Genomic DNA, 19,565 nt, shown 5'->3' on the forward strand with positions numbered 1-19,565 from the left:
TTCACAATACGAAAAGTCCCACAGAACGAATTAAATTCATAAACAGTATGCCTGTATTTAAATGGAGATTCTAGCATAGGGAGAAAACTGTTCAATCTCAGGTCGTTCAAGAGGACATGTGGCCACTCAATGAAATTGGACAAGAAGCGGTTTAACCTTAAACTGCGCAAGGGGTTCTTTACTATTAGAACAGTAAGGCTGGGGAACTCCTTTCCACAATCAGTGTTGTCAGCGGAAAGTGATAAAGATATAAATAAACTCTTGGATAGGCATCTTATAACCAATATACAGGGCTATGGGGAGTGGTATAGACATAAATACATACGTACACACACCCACACAGGCTGAACTGATGTCTTGATTCAATGTCACCAACTATGTAATCTAGGAACTGGGGTGCAGAAAAATGGCAGCAGGTGCTCTGGACTGATGAGTAAAAAAAATTTCATATTTGCCGGTAGGAGGCAGTTTCTTTGTGAAGGGCTGGAGAGCAGTACAATGAGTGTCTGCAAGCAACAGTGAAGCATGGTGTAGGTTACTTGCAACTTTGGGCCAAATGGAGTTGGAGTTTTTGGTCAGGATCAACAATGTCCTCAATGCTGAGAAATACAGGCAGATACTCAGATGATCAGTCATGCCATACCATCAAGGAGGCACGTGAATGTCTCCAAATGTATTCTCCAGCAGGACAACAACCTCAAACATGCAGCCAATGTCATTAAGAACTATCTTCAGTGCAAAGACTAACTTTCTAGAAGTGAAGGATTGGCCTCTACAGAGCCCTGATCTGAACATCGAGTCAGTCTGGCATTACATGAAAAAACAGAAGGATTTGCGGCAGACTGTACCCACTGATTCATGGCTAGTTCTACAAGATGTTTGGAACAACCTACTTTCCCCAAATTTCTTCAAAAACTGTGCAAGTGTAACCAGAAAAATTGACGCAGTTTTGAAGGCAAAAAACCGGTGGACACACCAAATATTGATTTGATTTGGAATTTAATTCTGTTCATTTACTTTGTTTTGTTAATCGACAAAAATAAAACTTAATACTTCTATTTCTGGAAGCATTCTTAATTCACTGATTTAATCTGATCAAAAACACATATCGTGATTAATCATCAGCTTTCTTAGCTGTAACAGCCAACAAATGTTAGCTCTGAAACCAAAAGTGACTAAATCCTAGGGTCAGCCATCACAGAGATCAGGGAACAGAGATGTTCCTCAATCTCACCTGTGAGCAGTTGTACTGACTGCTTACTGAGGTCCAGGCTCCCCACGAGCTAAGAAAGGGGGGGGGGGGGAAAGAGGGTCCTCCAAGCACTGTAAAAGTGATCACTTTTACATGAAAAGCAATCGCCAGCCATGATCCTAGTCTAACCATTTGCCATCCGATATGTTTATATACGTATGCAATGGAAGTATGGGGATGTCCTGTGTCTTTGCCAGTTGGCACCGACTCCTGTGGGCAGTGGTCTCCAGCATTCCTAGTGTAGGGCAAGTCGTTGGTGGGTACTCTACAGGTTCAAAGCAGTGATGCCTTGTGGGGGAGTCATGCCCTTGAAGGCCCCCTGGGATATGCCCCTCCATAAGGAGTAAAAATAAATGGTCAAGGCTATGATTAACAAACGACTAAATGCATCATGTCACTAATTTCATTAAACAAAAGGCAAGGCCAAAGAGTAAAATCAGACATTTCCAGAGAAATAGTTTAGAATAAAATAAAGACAACACTTAAAAGGTCTGATACAACTCGACACTTTATTAAAAATGAAAATGTAAATGGGTTTACAAATGAGTTATAAACTACAGTAATTGTCATCTTTGTACAAAAGAATTGGTTTAAAAATGCTTCCAATCTTATTACATCAGCAATTAAAAAAGAATCAGAAACAAACGTTACTAGGTAAAAAGTATGTTATTAAAGTGTTGATTTCGGTTATTGCCAGTGTTAACGAAGAGTCAGGCACTGCTCAATGCTCCCAGAGATTGCAGAGAAGCTGAAAGTTTGAAGCATCCAAACTGTCCCAAATACAAGACACAAAGGACATACTGCAAGAAAGTGCTGGGATTGTACAACTAAATATTTGCTTGCCCCAAAACAATATGGAAAATAAATCTGGTTTGTAATCAACTGAACAGCTCTGTAATATACAATAGTTAGGTTACACTTTACAGCTGCCAGTTGTTTCCAAGAAATTGTAAGATATAACGATTCTAAAGACCAGTTTTAGAAAACATATTTACCATGCCAGCATGAAAAAATATAAGCAATTTCGGCAGCTTAGATACCATAGATGCCACAGTTGATCAAACGCTATACAAGCCCTGCATATCAAAACAGTTTCCATACACCATATAACTTTGGTTTCCTGTAAAGATTTGTCCATCTTTTAACCAAACAAATACACAAAACCTTCCATTGTTGAATTGAAATGTGCTAGTTTGAAGGCCATCATCCTTGCCATACTACTATACTGAGTCACAGCCAGACCTGCATGCCAGTGACTTACAAAGTTGTAAAGCAAATATGAGATGACAGCTCACACTTTTAAGCAACGGCATCTCTAATTTCTTTTCCAGATGGGTGCCTGTACTCAGGCTTTTCCTGCAGTACCTGGGTTCACATGAAAACTATGCTCTCACCGTTTCAAGGTGCAGGGTTAAGTATATTTCTAGAGACAGACAACACGGATGTCAATACTGCCTAACGGAACCCTGGCCATTATATGGGGCTTTTGAGGTATGCTCAGCTCTGCTGTCTGAATCTATTGTCTCTGAAGATCTATTTCACTGAGGAGCATTAAGCCATCAGTGGCTGTCATGGAGGAAAACCAGAATAATGATCATAAAACCATGTGGCACATGGAATTTATGGATGATGTTGCACTATATTGTGACTGATTTTCTAAATCATTAGATTTTTTTTTTTAATGAATTTCAAATGGACTTGAAAATTTTCAACATGACCTACTGGCATGGGCACCTACAATTTCCCCAATATATGGTCTGATTTTCTTTCTATGCAAGCTTTTCTGCAAGACATTATATTATATCATATGCTGCTATGATGTGAATTCGTGGACAACATGCACTGCAGACTCAAAACAATGCAAGGCTGGGTAAAACCCAGGAGGAAGAGACAGGTATCCAATGTGCTTTTTAAAAAATGGAATTGTGTGATTCTGGCCCCTTATTCTGCCTTATTTTGTTTACTTCCACACACTTGATCTAGATAAAACACTTCTGAATAATAAGGAGGAAGAACACAAAGTTATCATAATGTGATATGCAAAAAGACTGCAGGGAAAATACCATGCAACAGCATTTCCTCTCTTTTTAAAGATATTTTCTTCATACTGTAAAACATGTTGGAAAGAGGGCTGTAACAAAACATAAACCGGTAGCAGCAACAAACTTTTCTATTTCACCTATATTTTCCAAAAAGTATACATTTAATGTATAATAAATAATTAGGTTAGGACTAAGCTTAGAGACTGTAGCCACCTAACTTTATTCAGGGCATATTTTGGAGCCATGTATATCCCAGGATACAGTCTACAGTGCTACATATATATATATTAGGAGGCAGAAATACATCCATCGCCCCTTAGAATTGTGTTCCTCAAGCAAGGAGTATGTAGCTTCAAACATGACTAGTAACTGTATGCTGTGATTATCTTGATGCAGTAAGCAAATGCTTCAATCAAAAGCTTGTGTGTGCTTTTCTGATAAATACCCTTTCAAACTCTGATGTAAAAGGTCTGCTCAGTGGACATCTAGAATGGATTCTAAACATCCCAATCTGGCACCCATAATGGGGAGGGAAAACCAAAACAGTCTATACTCTCTGCTATTATATATGGTTTTGCAAAAAAAACAAAACACCACTACCAGTGCAGACAGAAGGGAACACCTTAGAATGTGCCTGGAGAGATCATTTTATCTGTACAATAAAGATGTAAAAGCAGATGACCACCTTGACATAAGCACTAGCTAAATTAAACAGCACCGAGACCAGTTTCAACAGAGAAGAGCTATCTCAAGTAAATCCCTTTCACAAACAGATGGAAGGCAAACTGGAGTTACATGAACACTAACTTGAACTTCGAGTCATCTAGTCAGAGAGGATGAACCACACTTCGACTTGCAGTTCCCTCAGAGACAACTGTTTGATCCAGCATGATCGTGATCCAATACTGGACAGGTTAGTATTAAATCAATTGTTAGCTATTCCTGATCTGTGCAGACATCTACAGACCAATAGATCTCAGGAGTAAAATCAATCACCCAGGATAGATTTTGGCAGCACAGACTTTTGTTCCCCGTGAAAAGGCTAGTGTCATGGGTGACTAGACAGGAAAGATGGCTGGTGTGATCATGAGTGTTAATGATGTAAATGATCTACAGAAGGTGGATATTTCAGATGACGTTTTAGGTCATTGATTACCCTGATCTATCACAGAACTGGAGAGTAGCAGTTTGACAATGAATACTTTTACATTGCATTTGCAGTTTAATTTATATATGTTAAAAAATATATATAATAAAAAAAGTAGATGAGATAGATGTGGAATATCACACAGCCAAATCTATTGGTTTTAGAAGACAGATGCATATTAAATGTTTAAATTTGTTACTAATGCATATATCATTTTTATAACCCATACGATTTCATTAGAAAAACAAAGAAAATCATCTAGTAATCATTTATGGTCTAGCCAATAATGATAGCTTAAGGCACAGTCACAAAGTGGGAAAGAAAAAAAAAATGGACAAGTCGGAAGAAACACGATTGGGCTTTATAGTTTAAATCATTCTGTGCATATCAGCGGTATTAACAAACAAGGGAAACAAACAATATCAAACACTATAACCATGTCTACAGTGAACAAGACATTGATTCAATACCTGCAGATTCATCCTTACAGCATGCCCTAATGACACCAGCAAACCTCTCTCTACATTCTGTAACCAGAATACAAGACAGAAAATCCCTGGGGTATGCAACTGTATAAAAATACATTTCTCTTCATATGAGTAGGCTATATGTGAATATATAAAAATATGTAGGTGGAAACCCCCACCAAATACAATTTCCAAAAGAAAAAAAAAAAGTATTTACACTAGAGTAACCTCTATAAAAGAATCATCACCACTGACAGCGGGAAGGCAACAAGGAGAAGAAAACAAGGTTGTGCCCAACAACACAAGCTGACAAGTCACATTTCATGTGTCAATCATGAACATTCAATGTCAGGAACGCTGTCAAGCTTTTTACTGCACATTACGCAACATACGGTCTACTACACTTAGTGACAGGCTGCAACAGAAATTGAAGTTAAATCTTTATCACAGATTAAGCCAGGAAAAAATGTTCAGCCAGACTTAGACATTCAGTATAGGGCACAGTGCAATTAATGACAGGACCAAGCCATTGTGGGCAATGGTCTTGGATGTGCCACAGAAGATCTCATTATAGGCCTCCACGGAGTGCAGCCATCTGTAGTTGGTGGATGTCTGCATCACCACTGGGTATATTTTGTATGGTGGGAAAAACAGTGGTGTGATGTGTTGTTAGCCATTTTTAATTGGTTGCTGTAGGTTAGTAAACACACCGTTACTATCTGCACTATAACCCAATATGTATTTTGATGCTTAACACTACATTGAGGCCTGGGAGACTCATTTGAAACCAATGTAATTATGATTTTCTGATTTGGAAAGTAGAGATGAATAAGATTTATGTTATATACACATTAGCCATACATTTATTTTAGTTTTGGATCCCTAAGAATAGAAGTATTACTGTTATTTTAGTTTACACACATGGAATCACATGTTACACGCATAAAATAATTGTACTGATCCAACCCTCTGTGGTTTGCAACAGTTCAGACTAGATGCCCAAGAATAAAAATGTCTTGTAATGGCTGTTTATTGATGAGAACCAAAGCAAACAAGAAACCACTGCTTCTGGCCACCAAATAGATTTAAACTTTTGTTCAAAGGGAGAAGGAAACAACTTTTAAAGTGTAGGTTGGGGAAAAATGTAATCTTTTCAGTATCGCTGCAATACATTTTATCCTTTAAAAAACTATGCAGTACTGAAAAATACTTGTTTACTTGCCAGAAATCCAGTATTCTAACTTCTTGTTTGAGCTGACAACACCTCTCCTGCACTAAAACCTCAAAAGGTATCAGCCCTGCTTGAGTTCTCCAACTCTAAACTACAGAACTGCTTCCCTTTTATTACTGAGATGAGAAGGGGTGGTGTATGGTAGTCTAGCAAAGAGAACTGGGCACAGCTGACAAGCCTGCAGTAGAGGCACTATGTTGTCAGTTCAAAGGAAATTAGGAGCACATTGAATTTTTGGAAGTTCAACAGTTTTTTTTCTGTACCTGTAGTATTTATAATGGATAAAACCCGGGGAAATGTGCATATACAGGACAGATGTGCTGAGTGTTTTTTTTTTTGTCCTAACATACACTAACTACTATGGCCAATAGCTTCACCTTTCCTGCAGTTTTGGTGAAGAAAACTTAAAATATCATACATTTTTCAACTAGCAGCACGAGAAGTGACTAGCTGAACTATCACAGTACTGAAGTGTCAAATATGCAACAGTATGTGATTATACATCACACAGAGAATAATTTTTTGGCCTGAACTCGGCCTATACCATAAGTAAACCCAGACATGCATTTGTGTTTAAAATAAAAACACCATTCTGATGGAGCACAATACTACTCAGATTTCCAGGAATAGTCATTCCTTGCTTAATGGGAATGTGTGGACGAGGATTGTGAGGTCCCGGATGTGAAGCAGGGCAACCAAGAACAAAACAACTACTCAATTTGACAAAATACAACATCAAAAATTCACTGTAAAATGCAACCAGTTCATGTCACAGCAGAGCAAAGTTGTGGTTTAAGTAGCAAGGCTAGGCAGGATGACCACAGCGAGTTTTGGTCTAAGCACTTGTTAAATTACATTTTTTTGGCATTTGTGTTTACTGTTAAGGTTTCATTTTAATATTCTCTCTATATAGTTTTTGTTAAAAATGTATTGCATTGATAAGAAGTATCAAGGCTCAACAGCTACAGGTGTACCTTAATGTTTTTTTCTCCATTGTTTCTGAAAATGTAAGAAAAATAGAAAATATTTAATATATATATTTTATATTATAAAACAAAAAAAAGGAAAGAAGGAAGAATAGATCCGTTCTGGCATAACTTCTTTACAACAATCTTAACAGACCAAGGCTTTCCAATAGCTGGCTGGCAGCCTTTGTATCAAGCAGGCAAGTCCATCCTTCCACAACAGATCAAGGTTTAAATACATGGAAGTCTCCCTATGAAAAAATTTGTGGAGCCCTTGGAAGCCCAGAAGAAAGCCAAAATATATGGTTATAACTGCAGTATTTAGGGAAAAAAAAAAAAGATGCTACAGAGTAGGAGACTTCCAGGTTGGGAAGATACATTGGCACAAACTTTCATATCAAAATAGAGATTTAAACACATTCCATATACAACCTTTTGGACCCATCTTTACGCTTTTTAAGCCACCCCAGACCCAAACATATTCCACAGCTATTTACAGTCCTGCCTGAACAATGGCTCTGAGAAGCCATTGCCACTGATATTTATGGACTGCAGGTCTGCAACTTGCATGACGTTAATGCCACTGCTGGCAAGCCGCGCAATGCCTTCAGGTGATATTGCTTCCATGGCAACCATGTTGGTGGTGATGAGGGCCTGTGGAGTGGGAGTGGACGCAGTGCTGCCATCTGAGCCTGTCCCAGTTTCCATTGGCACAGTTGTCATTGCTATGGGGCCAGCTTGACCTTTCTTGTTTGTGTGTGTCTTGATGTGCTTGGATAAGTGATCACTCCTCATAAATCGCTTTGGACACTCTGGACACATAAATTTCTTTTCACCTAGGGCACACAAATATTGGCATTATTAATCACAGCTTCAATAAAACAAGGACACCATATGTGTTCATGAAGGTGCAGCTAAACATCTGGTTTGGAGGTCCATCTTATATTTGATGTCTAATACAGTATATCTACCTGGAGTTCAGCTTTAATAGTACAACAGTTCATGCAAAAAGAAGTACCTAAATGTAACTTGGTGTCAGTATTTTGCAAGATCTTGTACAGAACAGCTCAGACTGGGAGTGGGCAGGGCAGTACAAGAAACCAATCAAATGTACTTCAGTGCTCATATGCCAACAACAGACAAACCAATAGGAAGAATGTAGAGTGACAAATATAAGTATCAGTTGACAGAAATAAAAATCCCTAGCAGGTAAAAACTCTCCTATATGCATTACATGTGCATATTTAGCGGTTTGCCTGGAGATCAGCTTATAAGCTTTGTTTTACAAATACAGGGAGCGCCCATGACAGAGGATTAACAGAGCACTGTGGGTTCCTTAAAATAAAGCACTGCAGAAGCTGTTTGATTTGACATTCTTTCTGCCCTTGACTAAACAGATCAGGCAGGGAGGGGGTCATGTGAGCTTTGTAAACAAATGAAAAGGAGGCTGGGTAGATCAAGCAACTTGGAAGAACACTGACCCCATATCTCTCCATAAAGAGGACCTATTACTGCTCATTTCTATCACAAGGGATGCATGCATTACTTGTGATAGGAATAAAAGTGATACTTTTTGTTTGTTTTTTTTAAAGAGACCGTGTCAAAAAAAAAAAAAATTTTTTAAATAACCCTCTTCCCCCGTGCATAGTGGCGAACACATACGTAGGCCACACTCACATATGTAAACGGTGTTCAGAGCACACGTGAGGTATCGCCACAAACACCTGAGCAACAGCAATAATTTTAGCACTAGACCTCCTCTGTAACGTTACACTGGTAACCTGTAGAAATTTTTAAAGCGTCACCCATGGAGATTTTTTAAGTACTGCAGTTTGACGCCATTCCACGAGCGTGCGCAATTTTAAAGCATGACTTGTTGGGTATCTATTTACTCGGCGTAACATCATCTTTCATATTGTATAAAAAAATTGGGGTATATATTGTGTTTTTTTTTAATCATTAAAAGTGTATTTTTTTTCCAAAAAAATTGCGTTTGAAAAACATATTAATTTTTAAAAACTGTCCATTTCCGTTTCGGTTTCTGGCCAAGTGCATCCTGAATTTTTGGTTTCAGCACTAGAATTTTCATTTTGGGGCACCACTAGTCTAAATTGTTCTCTTGTTGGTATATGACCCCTGATCTCGTGTCCGTTTGTCACCAATGCATCCCCAATGTGCTTTAGGGGCAGTAGAGAACAGGTACCTTACTTCATATTTAGTAGACTTGCCCCAAAGTGATCACTTTCTGGTCTCAGGTATACAGCCGGATTAGAACTGTCCTAGCTGTGGTCCTTGGCACTTAATCCATGGGAGGCTCTATTGCATAAACCTACAGCGGCTTTGTACAAAAACTAGCGGAGATAGATGGGCTGTTTTCCTGGTGGCTGATTAAACACTGGTCAAGGCCCATGCCTTGTCAAAAGTTCCTCCACTTAGCCAAGGTCAAGCGTCGACTCATGGGGGCTATGGTGCACAAGAAGCTCACTTCCTTCCTGAACGACACTCAATGGGAACCGCGGATCACATACAACGCCGATCTGAACCTGGACCCCTTTGATTTCAACCTGATGATGCTGTTGTAGCTTCCAGCTGTGTCAATGTGGTGGTCTCCTGCGGGACCCTCCTTTTCTATCCCCCCTCTCTCTTTATTACGAACTGTATTTTTGGTCTTGGGTCTTCATGGGTTTTTGGCCCACAAGCTTGTACCACCTCCTCCCTCGAGTTGTGGGTGATACAGATCAATCACAGGGTGCAGACCCCACAAGTTCCAGCGATCCTCTGTGCAACTGGGCACCCGTATCTTGGCTGTACTGGCTTTATATGTTATTGCTGTAATGACGATTATCTTGTTTTACACTGTCTTTGCTGTCATTGGTCTAACGGTCCATATTAATTTTTTTTTCTCTCATTAATTACCTTTGATGTTATTATATTGCCTTGTATGTAAAAAATACTTTTGTAAAAGAAAAAAGGAGGTGTATGACAATCGCTGTCTCGTTGTGAAATTACAAGCGCATTGGCACCCATCCAAGTATAGGACTTGGATGAACTATGAAATCTTTAAGTATAACTAAAGGCAAAATGTTTTCTTTTGTTTTGAAGTGGAGAGGGATTAGAACAGGTCAGTTTTTATTGCCCTTTGCCCCCCCTTAAGGGAGATTCACCCTCTTTATTTGTTCTTTTTACTATTAGCATTGAAAGTAAAAGAAAATATCAAATTTTGGGTTGTCTTGGAGTACAGTACAGGACACAGGCAACTTATTCATACAGCATGGGTTAAAGGTCTGTACCTTCAGTTGATTGGACACTTGCAAACTTTTGAGGACACTACCCCCTACAGTGGGTATAGAAAATAATCCCCCCACCTTTAAAATCACTTTTTGTTGCTTTGAAACCTGAAATGAAGCCAGACACAGTTTTTGCTTTAACCAGCTCTATTTACGTAGTGCAACTTATAACATCCAAGCGAAAGATATAACGCTAACGTGTCAGAACAATTTTTTTTTAAAAAATTTAAAAACAGAGTCACTGAGTTGGAAAAGGATCACCCCTTGTGTCAGTATTTTGTAGAACCACTTTTTGCTTTAATCACAGCCTTTAGCCTGTTGGGATAGGTCTCTATTGATTTTGCAATATTTGCCTACTATTCTTTGCAGAACTGCTCAAGTTCAGTTAAATTTGATGGTGACCGTTTGTGGACTGCAGTCTTCAAGTCATTCCACAGATTTTTTAATGGGGTTTAAGTCTGGGCTCTGACTAGGCCATTGAAGGACATTCAATGGCCTAGGACAAGGACATTGTGTTGTAATTTTTGCTGTGTGCTTTGGGTCATGGTCATGCTGGAAGGTAAATCTTCTTCCCTTTGACAGCTTTCTTGCAGAGGGCAGCAGATTTTCCTTATGAATTTGATAGTATTTTGCCCCATCCACTTTTCCTTCTATCCTGACAAGCGCTCCACTCCCTTTTGCAGATAAACGCCCCCATAACAGGATACCACCACCTCCATGCTTTCTTGTAGGAATGGTTTTTGAATGGTGAGCTGTATTGGATTTCCAGCAGACATATCATTTAGTTTTGAGGCCAAATAATTCAATTTTAGACTCATTTGACAAGAACACATTTTTCCATGTGGCCTCAGAATCTTCAAGGTGTGTTTTGGCAAAGCTCAGTCATGACTACATGTGGCCTGGCTTGTGGAGTAGCTTTTTTCTTGCAACTCTCCAATATAAGCCACATTTATGGAGAATTTGTGATATTGTTGTCATATGCACACAATGACCACTCTGTCATAAATTCCTGCAACTGCTTCAGAGTTGCTGTAGGCCTCTTGGTAGCCTCTCTAAACAGTTTCCTTCTGGCTCTTTCATCCAGTTTGGGGCAATGTCCTGATCCAGGGAGGGTCTGTGTTGCACCAAATACCTTCTACCTCTTAATAGACTTCACTGTGCTGTTAGGCATTGATAAAGCCTTTGATTTTTTTTTTTTTCGTATCCATCTCCTGAGTTGTGCCTGTCCACTTTATGCTGGAGATCTTTTAACAGTGCCTTGCCACCCACAGTTGATGGTTTGCTTCAGTAGTAGTAGTAGTGCTACCCAGGACTGAAATGCTCCAGGAAATCTCTTTTCATGCTGAGCTAAATCAAAATGACCACAGCTAATCCCAGTTTAAAGTCAAATGGATTTGTGTGCCAATCAGAAGGCGATTAGCTACACCCAATTGAGTTTACAAGTCATTTTTAGGAGGGGGAGGTGATCCTTTTTCCAACTCAGTGATTCTGTTTTTTAATTTTATTTTTTCCTGACATCTTGGTGCTATATCTTTCACTTGGATGTTATAAATTGCACTGCGTGAATATATCTGGATAAAACAAAAAACAGTGTTTTCATTTGAGGCTGCAAAGCAACGTAATGGGACTATTTTAAAGGGGTAAGTAGGCGATTCTTTTCTATGCCCACTGTATAACCCCACTCTACTGTGGGAGTCCTCAGTTTTGTTTAGCAAGCAATGCAAAGTAAACAAGGAGAGTTAGGGAGGATGTCCTGTGTCCTGTACTCCAAGATCTGGCATTTACAAGCAAGTCAAAATTCTTCTCATCTTAGTCATACAGCACAAGACACAAAATTCATATACCATGGGACATCCCCAGGCAATAAATACAAGGGGTGAGCAATAACTAGACAAAAACGGAATTGTACTAACAGGCCAAAAAACAACAGGGGTCAAGTACCCAAGCTTAGAGAGCCACTGCAAAAATCTTGCAGCCAAAAGCTACATCTGAAAAAGTTTGGACATCTACACCCTTGGTCTAAGTGGTGCTGGCTGAGATAACCCGCCTGCTAGTTGTCCACTCCTGATATGTGGACTGCAGAAATGGCTGGACAGAGTTTCTGTCCATGAGAATCTAGTTTGCTTTCTTGGTTATCCACAGATGCCATGTATTGCCTCTTTTCTTAGAGACAAAAATCTTGCAGCCAAAAGCTACATCTGAAAAAGTTTGGACATCTACTGTACCTGGGAAAATATTCAGAAAGCATGAACAGAAGACCAGGTGGCAGCCTTTCTCAGTTGGTCAACAGAGTCTTGGTGCCTCAAAGCCCAGGAAACTCCTACAGATCTGGTGGAATGGGCACACAACAGCTCAGGAGGAGAGGTTTAAGAACATATACTCGTGCAAACAAGTTCCTGATCCAGCATGAAATGGTGAAATTTGAAGCAGGGTTCCCCTTGCGAGGTCCCAATGAATATCCTCACTCAGATGGAACACTGAAACCTGATAGGTTCAAAGGGCAGAGAAAACTAAATTAAGGTCCCTGGGAAGCACAGGGTGCAGCAAGAGGGGCTAACACAAGACATACCTTGAATATAGGTTTTCACAATGGAGTGCAAAGCCAGAGGCCTATGAAAAAGGATGGATAATGCTGATACCTGCCTCTTTAGGGTGATAACAGATTCTGGTCAAGACCCAATGAAAGGCACATAAAAATTTCTGAGACTGAATTGACTGCACTCACACTAGGCAAAGTAACTGTAACATAGATGTGGGATTCAAGTGATTGGACTGAGATGGGATCTGTAGCAATATGTAATTGTAAATGTAGTTTCATTTCTTCTTATTAAAGATATAATCAGTCATAGGTATTCAGAGACATGAGCTCATCCATTAGCATCTGAAAAGACAGAGCAGCTTCCAGGCTGGAAGTGACACCTAAGTGCCAATAAGATTTGTATGTATGTATGTATGTATGTATGTATGTATGTATGTATGTATGTATATATGTATATATGTATGTACATATATATATACATATATATAAAAAAATAATCAGACTTTGCCACCTTCCTGAAGTTCAAAAGAGGAACGCAGACGTTTCGGCTTCAGACACCAGGATCAAACAGTCAGAAACAGACTTCATGAGGGTGGGCTGAGGGCCAGATGTCCTCTAGTGGGTCCTGTGCTCACTGCCCGGCACCATAGAGCTCGATTGGCATTTACCATTGAACACTAGAATTGGCAGGTCTGCCACTGGCACCCTGTGCATTTCACAGATGAGAGCAGGTTCATCTGGAGCACATTTGACAGAAAGGTTATGGAGAAGCCATAGAGAATGTTACGCTGCCTGTAAAATTGTTCAGCATGAGCGTTTTGGTGGTGGGTCAGTGATGGTCTGGGGAGGCATACACATGGAGGGATGCACAGACCTCTACAGGCTAGACCAGTGGTGGGCAACCTTTTTTTTCAACTGAGCCAAATCTCGCCAAAACCACGATTGAAATTTATTTTGAGAGCCACATTTTTAAAACTGAAAATACATCCCCCATATAGTAATTCATCCCCCATAGTAATTCATCCCCCATATAGTAATTCATCCCCCATATAGTAATTCATCCCCCCTATAGTAATTCATCCCCCCTATAGTAATTCATCCCCCATAGTAATTCATCCCTCATATAGCAATTCATTCCCCATATTGTGTCAATTCACTTACCTTTGCTCCGCGCGTTCCTCTCGCCGTGTTCCCGCGCCGTTCCGGTCTTCAGGGAGGACTGTGAGAGGACAGGAGTTCGTCACGCTGCCCCGCCTACATCCTGACAGCCAATGTTTGCCACGCTCCGCGGGCCGGATTAAAAGGTCCGCCGGGCCGTAGTTTGCCCATTGCTGGGCTAGCTGCAGAGTCCTGACTTTTGGGGCGGCCGCCCGAGAGGAGGGAGGGGAGCGGGCGCCCGGCACACAGAAGAGCCACATTAAACTGTGTAAAGAGCCGCATGTGGCTTGCGAGCCGCGGCTTGCCGACCACTGGGCTAGACAATGGCACCCTGACTGCAATTAGGTATCGGATAAAATCCTTGAACCTATTATCAGAGCCTACACTGGTGCAGTGGGTCCCAGGTTCCTCCTGGTGCACGACAATGCCCGGCCTCATGTGGCAAGAGTATGCAGAAAGTTCCTGGAGGATGAAGGAATTGATACAAATGAATGGCCCCCATGCTTGTCTGACCTAAATCCAATAGAACACCTCTGGGATATCATGTTTCGGTCCATCCAGCACCGCCAGGTTGCACCTCAGACTGTCCAGGAGCTCAGTGATGCCCTGGTCCAGATCTGGGAGGAAATACCCCAGGACACCATCCGTTGTCTCATTAGGAACATGCCCCCCGACATTGTCAGGCATGCATAGAAGCACCTAGGGGGCCATACAAACTACTGAGTACCATTTTGAGTTGCTGCAATAAAATTTCAGCAAAATGGACGAGCCTGCTGCATAATTTTTTTCATTTTGATTTTCGGGGGTGTCTTTGAATTCAGTCCTCTGTAGGTTGATAATTTTCATTTCAAACAATGGGGCATCCTTACGTTCCTAACACATTACCCAGTCTATATCAGTATAGATATCCAGCATGATATTTTTCCCCATTGAGATCTGACGTGTTTTCAAAGTGTTCCTTTAATATCTTTGAGCAGTGTATGTACCAGATTCAACCTCCAGTAGTATGTATACTGTATCTCCTCTGTCTGTTATTCTGAGAGTGGATTAGATATTTTGTTCCCCAACCATATAGCTGCTTATATTTACCACTGCATAGAGATATAAAGAACATTTACATATTAACTAAATTATACACCAAACTTTTGAGGTTTTTATCAGATTCATCAAAAAAAGAATCGGCCAACTAATAGATTATATTATGTAAATTATAATATGTAAATTGTACACTTTTACTCGTGCTGTCTCATTGTGCCAAGCTGGTCACACCCAATTTTCTCATTATCTGTATTTTATTTACCATTCATCTACAAAGCATTTAAACCGTTGGAAAAAATATATTCTCAATGCAAATATACTAGTTTTCTTTTTAACTGACCTCAAGTACACTATGCCTTAAAGAACAACTCTGGGATACCACATAAACTGCAATAAGTACACTGACCTATGCAAACGAATAAGCTTTTAGTAGCTTATTTATAAGGTTAACCATTTAGGAGAAATTTGGAATTCAATATTTGTGATATCAAAAATTTCAAAAAATTGCAGCTTCTCTGAGCAGAAAGAGGAGGTGGAAATCCAGGGACACATCACATCCTACTTTCTTACTCTACAGCAGGGGTGTCCAAACTATGGTCCTCCAGCTGTTGAAGTACTACAAGTCCCATCATGCCTCTGGTTGTTTTGCTTGTGGATGTCAAGAGTCTTGCAAGGCCTCATGGGACTTGCAGTTCCTCAACACCTGGAGGGCCATAGTATGGACACCCCTGCTCTACAGCTATGAGAAACTACAGTTCCCATCAAGCATAGCTGTAGAGTGAAAAGGAAGTGCATGGATGGGCGTGAATGTGGGCGGGTACATTAGGAGTGTATTTCTTGCACTAAATGAGCTTGAATACTCACCTGCATAGTGTTAATCTTCACTGGGTTGCTGAGAGAGGGGAGGAGACTCCTGGTCTGTCAGTCAGTAAATGAGGTCATGGGAGGCGGGACAGACCAGGAGTCTCCTGTCTGTCTAATGACAAATGCATCAATGGGTGGTTCAGACTGGGAGTATGATACTCCTGGGTCTGACCACTTCAGCGAGCAGGGATGGAATTGCACCCCTGATCACGGTAAAACAGACCAGTGGCTCAGGAAATACAGGGCATAGTGGCCACCGGTCCTAAAAAGCGGATGTCACAGGCAAGGAAGCCTGTGATTCATATAATGCACCTCAATTTTCTTAGAGAAGATGGACTCGGAGAAAAAATGAAAAAGATCTTTGCTGAAGGTATCAAACCACCAGCACTTACACAGAAAAAAAGGTTTTTCCTAAAGTTCTTATTTAAAGTGTGCCTGCTTCACTCTGACCAACATACTGTGCCACAGCAACCGGAAAACTAGTTAAAGACAGCAAACATCTTCACTTCAAAAGTAAAAACGTGGAGGGAGGAAAAACATGAATGTATATATTCTTGTATCTTCCCACTTACCAGTATGGGTGCGCCTGTGTCTCTGCAATTCATCACTCCGAGTAAAACGTTTACCACAGAACACCCAGGTGCAGGCAAATGGCCTCTCTCCTGTGTGCCAACGCAGGTGAGCCCGCAGATGAGAGGTCTTCCCATATACTTTACCACAGCCCGGGATGTGACAGATATGTTGTTTTTTCTTCCCTGGCTCAGAGGTACCCCTGAAAAAATTATGCAAAGTTTTACTTTGAGAAAGCCTCTGAAAACATATCCAGTTTTCTATGGTAACATGGTAGCATTTCTTTCTGCCCAATACATGTTAAACAGGAATAGAATAATATTACTGAATGGAATTGTTCTGGAAATCAGAAGGAGAAATTGCAGGTGCTCTTTTTAAAGTAACCTTGTTACCCTGAATTCTCTCACATAAGGTGGGAACATCGAACAGATAGACGTTTTCCATTTTAAAATCAATTAATAATAGGTCAGCATATGGGCACTTTGCAACTGGATCTTTACAATTTACAATTTGATAGATAAAATAAAATTACATTTTTAGGGCAAACATTCAAAATCTTCTTGCAATACATACCTTCCCTCACTGTCTTTACAATAGGGACATGTGCAGGCCTCCCTGCGCGTTCGCCTAACAGGTTGGGATGGAGTACCTGGGCTGGTCTCACCTGCCTCCAAAGTTGTATTATCAACATGCAGCCCATCAGTACCAGAAGAATGAATACTTAAATGGCCACACGCATCACCTGTGAAGAGGAAAAAAAAAACAATTGCATAAATTATCTTACTTATACAAATAATTCAAGCTTGAAAAATTAGGTCCAATTTATAAAATACACAAATAGAACCAGGACCTTTAACTTCACTTCAAAATGGACTATGATGATTAGGATGGCAAAGAGTGTGATTATCTCTTAACTGCATGACTACAATTTGGTGATCGGAAAATCTCTACACTACTTTGGAATCAAAAAATTTCCCATAACCAATGTGCAGTTGACAAATGGCATGAGCATCACCTTATCATCCTCATATTAAGTAAAAGACATAAGTCAAAAGTGGTAGGAGGAATACACTTTAAGGTAAACTTTGCATTCAAATTTATTTTGGAGTTACCCTGCTGAGCTTCCTTTGAAAATCCGACGATTGACTAATAGTGAGCAACTTGCCACTGCTGAACATTTGAGTTCCTGACCCAGGATAAGTAGGCAGATCAGGCAGGTCAGAGAAAAAAATCAGATGTTCTTATCTGCATACCTAATCATTAACGTGGTTCAGTGCCTGAACAAAATTGTATTTTTCCTGTCTCAATCCCCAAGGTGTAAATTGAGCTTTAGCTACTGAGATCTTTTACTATAATTATCTAAAACATTTACAGCACACCACTCCATACAATGAACTATACAGTCTGAACTCCTCATTATAAAAACTTTGTTGTATACTTCCCCTACTGTACTCAGTACATACTATGCCACTGTCTGATGTACTCTCCCTGACTCAAAAGACAGTAGCTAAATCATTTCAGGATCTGCCAAGTTTCATCTTACTGGAGGGGGAAACCACACCAGAATGCATTAATGTAGTTCTATTAAAACATAAGTAATTTCTTACTACATTTGAATAAGCGAAAACCTAATCCCAAAAATGTGATACTTTGTTGCAACATCAAACACTACATGCTGGGGCAAAAAGCACCTAATAAAATACATATTTCAGGTGCTGAAAAATGCAGCATAACACTCCATCTGGTATAAAAAAAGCCTTAAAATGAACAAAGACAGACTTCCAAGTCATAAGTGTGTATAACACCAGCGAACAAATTCCAAGTGAAAGGATGGTATTAAGTAGTATCCACTAACTGCAGAATCACATTGGAACATGCATGCTACCCTGTTGTCCCTCGCATTCTGGTTTTGGCAGCCCATTCATTCTGCAGCTTGGTGGTCTCACACACATTGTGGTTAAGGTATCACTAGCAATTAATTGGCACCCGTGCACATCTTGCAAGGGCAGCAAATTTACATGCTGTGTGGGAAACACGTATGGAACACGACTTTCCAGCACCTTGTTCTGGTGTGAATGGGCCCTTAACGCAGAAATAAACCCTCCTATCCTTTACAGCAAAAGGAAACTGCCATCTTAGCTTCTGTTTGATCTGCAGCTGTACCACATGATCAGCTATGACACCAGCCATTGATAGCTTGACAGTTTAGTTGGAGTTGGGAGTAAAACACACAAGACACTGTTAGACCCCCTTTCACACAGCGTTCCGTATGTCTGTTTTTATCTGTCCGTTTACGGATGAAAAACCGGACACCCATGTATTTCTATGGCCTAACGAATGATCATTTGTTTACATCCGTCTTTTTGAACAGAAGAAAACCCTATTTTTCTTCCATTTAAAAAAAACACAGAACAGATGAAAAACAGACTTTAAATGATAAAAAACTGGTCCGGTTTTTTCTTGGGAAGAAACATGACTGAACTGATGAAAAAAATGGAATGTCTGTGTGAAAGCCATAGACAGTTCGTTTATCGGCCGATTTGCGCACTGTTGGAGCAATGGCGATTTTCGCGGTTCCTCCTTATTTCTTTTATCGATCATGCTGGAAAATTTGTGAAAAACAGACGATTTTCACAATCATTCGTGGCAACAGAACGACCGATGTTTTGTTTTTTGGACGAAAAATAGGCCGATAAACGAACCATCTGTGGCCTGCATAATAGTTATTCAAGGCATACTTTAAATGTAACTGTTTTGGGAAACCGCTATTTCAGCAGGTTTAGTTCCACATTAATTCACCTGAGATTTCTAACTAAAAAACAAAACCAGATGGAAGACAGCAAAATACCTGGGGCTGAGGAAATCTAACAGAGAATTAATATGTGGAGGTTTCTAACTTTCCATAGAAAATGGAGCCAAACAATATAACCAATTAGTTAGCAGGCTGCTTTAATGAAACCCTGTACTAAGAAAAGTATGAAGGCTGCTAATGATACCCTCCTGAG

At 40.1% G+C, this 19,565-nt stretch overlaps 1 protein-coding gene across 3 annotated transcripts in view; it reads right to left on the bottom strand.

The window, feature by feature from the left end:
* Positions 1-1,742: 1,742 nt before the first annotated feature.
* The window catches only part of SP1 (Sp1 transcription factor), a 32,966-nt gene continuing 15,143 nt past the window's right edge, over positions 1,743-19,565 (bottom strand). For all 3 annotated transcript variants that reach the window (XM_089691447.1, XM_089691449.1, XM_089691448.1), the window contains exons 4-6: positions 17,134-17,302; positions 16,563-16,762; positions 1,743-7,940 (exon numbers count right to left, since the gene is read on the bottom strand). In XM_089691447.1, the coding sequence (XP_089547573.1) occupies positions 7,594-7,940; positions 16,563-16,762; positions 17,134-17,302 (716 nt within the window). In that variant the 3' untranslated portion in view covers positions 1,743-7,593. The remainder of the gene's footprint in view (positions 7,941-16,562; positions 16,763-17,133; positions 17,303-19,565) is intronic.

This window comes from Staurois parvus, unplaced genomic scaffold, assembly GCF_062004578.1.
Source record: "Staurois parvus isolate SC_StPar_1 unplaced genomic scaffold, SC_StPar_1.0 ptg000562l, whole genome shotgun sequence".
Taxonomy (NCBI): Eukaryota; Metazoa; Chordata; class Amphibia; order Anura; family Ranidae; genus Staurois; species Staurois parvus.